This window comes from Daphnia carinata, chromosome 6 (genome assembly GCF_022539665.2).
Source record: "Daphnia carinata strain CSIRO-1 chromosome 6, CSIRO_AGI_Dcar_HiC_V3, whole genome shotgun sequence".
NCBI lineage: Eukaryota > Metazoa > Arthropoda > Branchiopoda > Diplostraca > Daphniidae > Daphnia > Daphnia carinata.
The window spans coordinates 5,621,476-5,627,345 of NC_081336.1; the positions used below are offsets into that span (position 1 = coordinate 5,621,476).

General features: G+C 44.0%; 1 protein-coding gene across 1 annotated transcript; it reads right to left on the reverse strand.

Moving 5' to 3' along the window:
• Positions 1-4,421: 4,421 nt before the first annotated feature.
• On the reverse strand, positions 4,422-5,870 carry LOC130703304 (uncharacterized). Its single transcript, XM_057524791.1, has one exon. The coding sequence runs from the start codon at positions 5,868-5,870 to the stop codon at positions 4,422-4,424; it is 1,449 nt and encodes a 482-aa protein (XP_057380774.1).

Consider the following 5,870-nt stretch of genomic DNA (forward strand, 5'->3'; position numbering starts at 1 on the left):
TATTTTTCGCCCGTCTACGTTTAATTCTTTTTACAAATCAAGAATTCCCTTTTATTGCCCGTGGACCCGCCCGTTTTCTGCCGTCAAGTAAACAGCTAAAATTGCCCGTCGACCCCCTCTCTGCCCGTTAAACCACCCTGTGCCCGTCCACCCATTCTATGCCCGTTAACCCACTCCCTGCCCGCCAACCCACACTCTGCCCGTCGACCCACATTCTGCCCGCAAAAATACCTGCGCTGTAGAGACACATCTACATTTTTTATTTGCCCGTCCTTTTGTCTAGTCTCTTCTCGTCAAGCGCCCGCTATAATTGCCTGTTCACCCACTTTTTGCCTCTGTCCGTCAACCCACTTTGCCCGCCAAGAAACTCGCTTTTTTTGCCCGTCAACCCGCTCTCTGCTCGCGTGCTGTAGGGACAAATCTACCTTTTTTGTCATTTGTCTGTCCTTTTATCACAGTTTCCGCCAGTCAAAGCGCCCGCTATAGTTGCTTGTCTACCCTCAATTTGCTTCTGCCCGTGAACCCACTTTGCCCGCCAAGAAACCTGTCATTGTTGCCCGTCGATTGCCTATCTGTCTGCCGGCCCACTCTCCGCGCGACGGCCCGCAAAAGAGCATCGATATTTTGTTTGCACTTGTCCGTCTTTTGTTGCAATTTCTGCCCGTCAAAATCCCCACTTTATTTGCCCGTCCATGAACTCTTTGCCTCTGCCCGTCTTCAATCGTATAATCTGCGTACGACGTAATTTACTGTGCGCGCAAAAATGTTCATTTTAATTGCCCGTCCACCCACTCTTTGCCTCTGCCCGTCTTCCATCCCACAGTTTTTGCCCGTCACGTCACCCTTATTTCCTATTTAACGCAACCCCGCTATCCTTGCCCGTCGGCTTACCTACTGTCGCGCCCACTCGTTTCAAGCCAAGCCCGTATACTAAAAAATTGCGTTAATCCACAATTCCACCCGCAGTTTAGTTTTCCAAATCACCATCCCACCAATTCACTGTAGCAGACGACGGTTTTGGTGCCAGCCAATGACAGCATCCACAGCCGACGGCGCCAGCCAATCACAACAAATGCACAGCGTGACAGACACAGGCTCCTCCTCTTTTCCTTGCTTTTTTATATAGTATAGACTAGTAACGTTGGGCCCGTCCAGGGCCGGGGGGATAGGTGGCGCTAGCACATTTTTTTTTCTTGATTGTCAAGAAGACGGAAGGTGCTGGCGCGACATATGTGAATTGAGTTTTTTTTTATTCAGCTGTGCACCAATACATTTCGACTTAGAGCCTTGTCTAATGGGATAATTAGGCTCGCGGGCAAATGCTATGAATGGTTATTTAATATTTCTTATCGCTTTATGTAATAATAAAATGTATATTCACGGTTGAGCGCCATTGGGACTTCCCCCAATGGCCCTGCCCGTGCTCCTTTTTGGTCCGTAGACCGAGGCGGAAGTTAGTTCCTCGTATTATATCATGAAGATAAAAATTATTGGATGATAACTTTATGAAAGAGCTTCTTTGAACACGATGTTTTGTGTAAAAACTCTCTCGTCTTTCAGCATTTTCCCTTGCTTTGGTCCTACCGTCCATAGGACCTTTACTCCTGGGCAAGAAGTAGCGCGGGAAAATGCTACATATAATTGTCCGTGGCTGAAGACTGGTCCAGGAAGATGGATACCAACCTTGTGAAACGTCGGTCCTTGTGACTTGTTGATGGTAATCTCGAAAGCCAAAAGCACAGGAAATTGGTTCCTGATTAGCTTGAAGGGAAGATCACAGTCACTCGGTGACATATTCATTCGTGGGATGAAGACATTGTGGCCTTTATTTTCCCTGCTGCTATTGTTGCATGAATGAGGTTGTCCCTAAGACTTTCGATGATCAAGCGTGTTCCATTGCAAAGCCCTAGACGCGAGTCGATGTTCTTAAGAAGGATGATGATGGCACCCACTTTCAGTTCCGAAATGTGCGGTGGTATCCCTTACGCCTTAAGTGTGTCAAGAAACTCCGTCGGGAAGTTTGCGATTTCCTCTGGGTCTTCCGATTCAATGGAGTTCATGCTGGCATACCTCCGTCGCTGGCCAGGCATCTGTCTGATGATATAATTGTTGATCTTCAAGCAGTCATCATTTTTTGGACACAAAATTGCCCGAGTGCTAATTTGTTCTTCCAATTCCGGATGAAGCAGATTTTCGGGATCACCAAAAACATGATGAACCAGTGACTCTTCTGAATGGCCATCAAGAAGGAAGTCCTGTGGTATCTCTATCGCATCCGGTCCCAGACTTGCTGTTCTTGAATAAGTTGAATTTCCAAGTTGAATGAGCCAATTAGCGAACTCGAGACTGTCGGCCGTGGTTCGCATATTTCGAGTCAAACGAAGCTTTAGAATGTCACTCCAAGTCTTGCTGCTTTTAATGGTCGATTCAACAATTTTCACCCTGTTACCGTGTTTAATGACAGGAAGGCACTGACGAAAATCTCCTCCCAACAACAGCACCTTACCACCAAAAGCGACTGACTTTTTCGTAACTTTTTGAAAAAGTTTATCAGCCATGATTGACATTTTTGCGACACTGTAAATACAAACCTCGCATTGTCGGTACCTTCCTATGAGTCCCATCATCATTCCATTCATCATCCATTCACAAAGAAAAAAATTGTATTTTTTTTTTTATTCGTCTATATGTCTCACATCAATGTTTTGTTTTTGTTTTTGTAGTCAGACAAATGATTTCTTTATGAATCTGTTTTCCTTTTTTTGTTTTTGATCTCATAGCGTCTAACGCATGCACGGTCATCATAGTGACCTCGTCAATGATGATGAGGCTGGCTTTCCTTATGTTGTTTGCTTCAACATGGTGCTCTTCTATTTTCGACGTTGTGGTTTCCGTAATTGGAGGATAGGTTTTGAAGCGTGAATGGTAAGTACTCCCATTGTTCAGTAAAATCGAAGCGATTCCAGTAGAAGCGACAGCAATCACCGATTTTCCTTGTCCTTCAAGCACATTAATAAGCGTGATGTAGAGGAAAGTTTTTCCAGTACCACCAGGTCCATCCAAAAAGAATTGATGGTTAGCCGATGAACTACCGTGATCATTCACTGACGCCATGATTCGGTTGAAGATCGCTTGCTGTACCGTGTTCAGCTGGGCAACCATTAGTTCTCTTCTCCTTTTCTGAGTACGCACTTCATCCGAGCCTTCATCTTCTTCATCTTCAATCAGCCGCTGAATCATTTGAAAATTAGGGACAGGCAATTGGAATTCTTCAAGATTGTGACCACTCTGCCTTAACATATCTTGAATACATTTGAGCGCTAGGTTTTTTGCAATTTCATCTTCATAGCCTCGTATAGTGAAGTCTTCCATGAGATGTTGCAGGTTGTTGTTGAACAGTAACTGAGCATTAGTTGGAGCGCAACGAACGCAAATGTTCACAAACAATTGCCTTAATTGGATGGGCATTTCAAATTCAACTGCCTCAACCATTACTCGTTCCCAAACGCTATCATCAGCCAGTAGATTTCTTGCTATAGCAGCTTCTTTGAATGTTGAATGCAGAATCCCGTCGACCGTCCTCAAATATTCGAAGCTGGTTGCACCAGGAACGTTTATAAGAAGCAAACGAAGACTGTGTCTTTCGACTTGCTTGACGGAAACTGAATAAATACGTCCAATAACGTTGATCCTCTTTTTTTACGGTTTCCATTTCCTTGCGGTCTTGTCAAACCAAAAATGATGAGGAATTTCGCGATAGAAGTAAGATCTAGCTGGTGGATGAGCAGAATTTAATTTGAACCAGCAGCAGCATTAATCACAGCCTGCTCTTCCATTCCCGGATGAGAAAAACCGATTGTTCTTGAGGAAAGTGAATAGCAAGACGAATAACAGCGTGTGAACGGTAGAAAAGCGGATACTTAAAAATCCTCCAAGTGGCTTCAGGGGCACTGACATATCTTGTGTCCAAGAACGTTGTTATTTCATCCCAAACCATATGGTCTTGACCTTCTTGATTTTCTCCTCTGCTTATCTGTATGTTTGCGCAATCATGTCCTTTGTATATGTACTTGAAAATATACTTTATGCTGGTTATGGAAGCGCAAAACTCCAAATTAATGTGCGAGTTGAATTTCAGTGAAAGGTAAGGGTTGTAAGGGACGACCCAGCTGTTATCCACTCGGTGACTGCTGCTGTTGTTGTTGAGCGAGTAGCTACGACCGTTATTTCTCCTTCGATAAGTTGGATATCCATATCCGTTGATGACCGTTTCTTCCGCAAACGGTTTTGGAAACGATTTGTTGCATATATCACCATCCATGCAAGGAGAATTGCGATTAATATCTTTTCCGCATGGGCCGTGAATCATGTTGCTCATTACAATCTTGTGAAGTATCGGGTTCGCTTCTGGATCCTGAATTTCAGCACATATCGTCTTGTCTATATCTTCTTCGGTCATTCTCATCTACCCACATCAGTAGATGGACATGTGGCAGACCACGCTTCTGGAATTCGATCACATGAATTCTCGCAACAATTATGCCTAAAATTTGACGTTCTTGAATGTCCTTTATTAATTCTTTCAGTTTAAGATGATAAACTCTTGAAACGATATCGGGCCTATTCGATGGAATTTGATAAGTTTCAATATTTTCTGTGATCTCTGGCCATTTCGGGTTGCAGGTAAAAGTAAGGAAAAAGGTAGACTTTCCAAATTTTCCACAAATAGCCATCGCGTCTTGGTACCCCTGTTTCATGGCCCTTGGACTTCCAATGAAAGGTGATGGTAAGATGACTGATGTCCCGACTGTCATGTTCTCTCTTTCCGCTCGCGTATTCAAATAGTCCATAAGTCCATTGTACTGCGCGATGTGTAGATCTGCCTGATGTGTCTGAAGATACTTCACTCGGTTAGCTTCAACTTTAACGTACGAATCAACTATCCACTGCTGAGTGAGTGGACCGCCGTATAAGGCTGCGTTGAAGTATCCACGAATGGACATTCTGCTGCTATAGAATTCGCATTGTGTGATTCTTGACCGATGACCAACAACTTTTCTCACTACAGGTGCATCAGGGTCTATATCAAGGGCATCTTCCGGTTCCAGTTCCGGTTCTACAGCGTCTGGTACAGGGTTTTCTGGAGTATCACATAGATCTTGAGCTTCACAATCCATCATATCATCTTCTTGTCCGCAATTGCTTTCATTATTTTGATAGTTATCTGAAATAGCTGGATTGGTGTGAATCATGTTTTGATCCCAGCCATTGTCTCCATTAGGAAAGAGTAATGGATATGTCAGGGGATCGCACATTGGTTTTTGAGTGTCGATTCGAATGAACCGATTTCCTCTTCGTGGAATCAAGAGATGGCCGCGTATATCCCTACTTTCGGGTGGAGCTCCATCAATGCTTTTGAAAACCACTGCTATTTCTTCTCCGGTGGGGCTGTTGTAACGCCTTTCATCCTGTGTCCTACGATCATTGCGGATAATCATTCTAATTTCCAAGGGTCTTCTACCCTCTATTTCGGCAAGAAGATCCTCCTCGGCTGCCATTTGACTCATATTCTTATACATGGAAGCATAGGGATTACATTGACGAAGAAGAGAATCCAACTGTTCCATAAGAAAACGGTCACAGCGAACGTTGGCAGGATTACTGGCCCGAAATTCGTTTGCTTGAGAAGAATCAATGAAATACAGTTGGGCGTATTTTGGAGCACTATCTTCGTGTTGGCATTCAACTGATGTTGTATCGTGATATATTTGTCCGTGAATTCGAAAGCAATAAGGGCCGCGACCTGGTGGACTGTCGATTTGTGCTCCCATTGATGCGAAGGCAAGAGCATTGTTATAATTTCTTATCAT

Excerpts from the sequence above, each read along its gene's own strand:
- LOC130703304 (XM_057524791.1), bottom strand. The coding sequence starts at position 5,870 with ATGATAAGAAATTATAACAATGCTCTTGCCTTCGCATCAATGGGAGCA.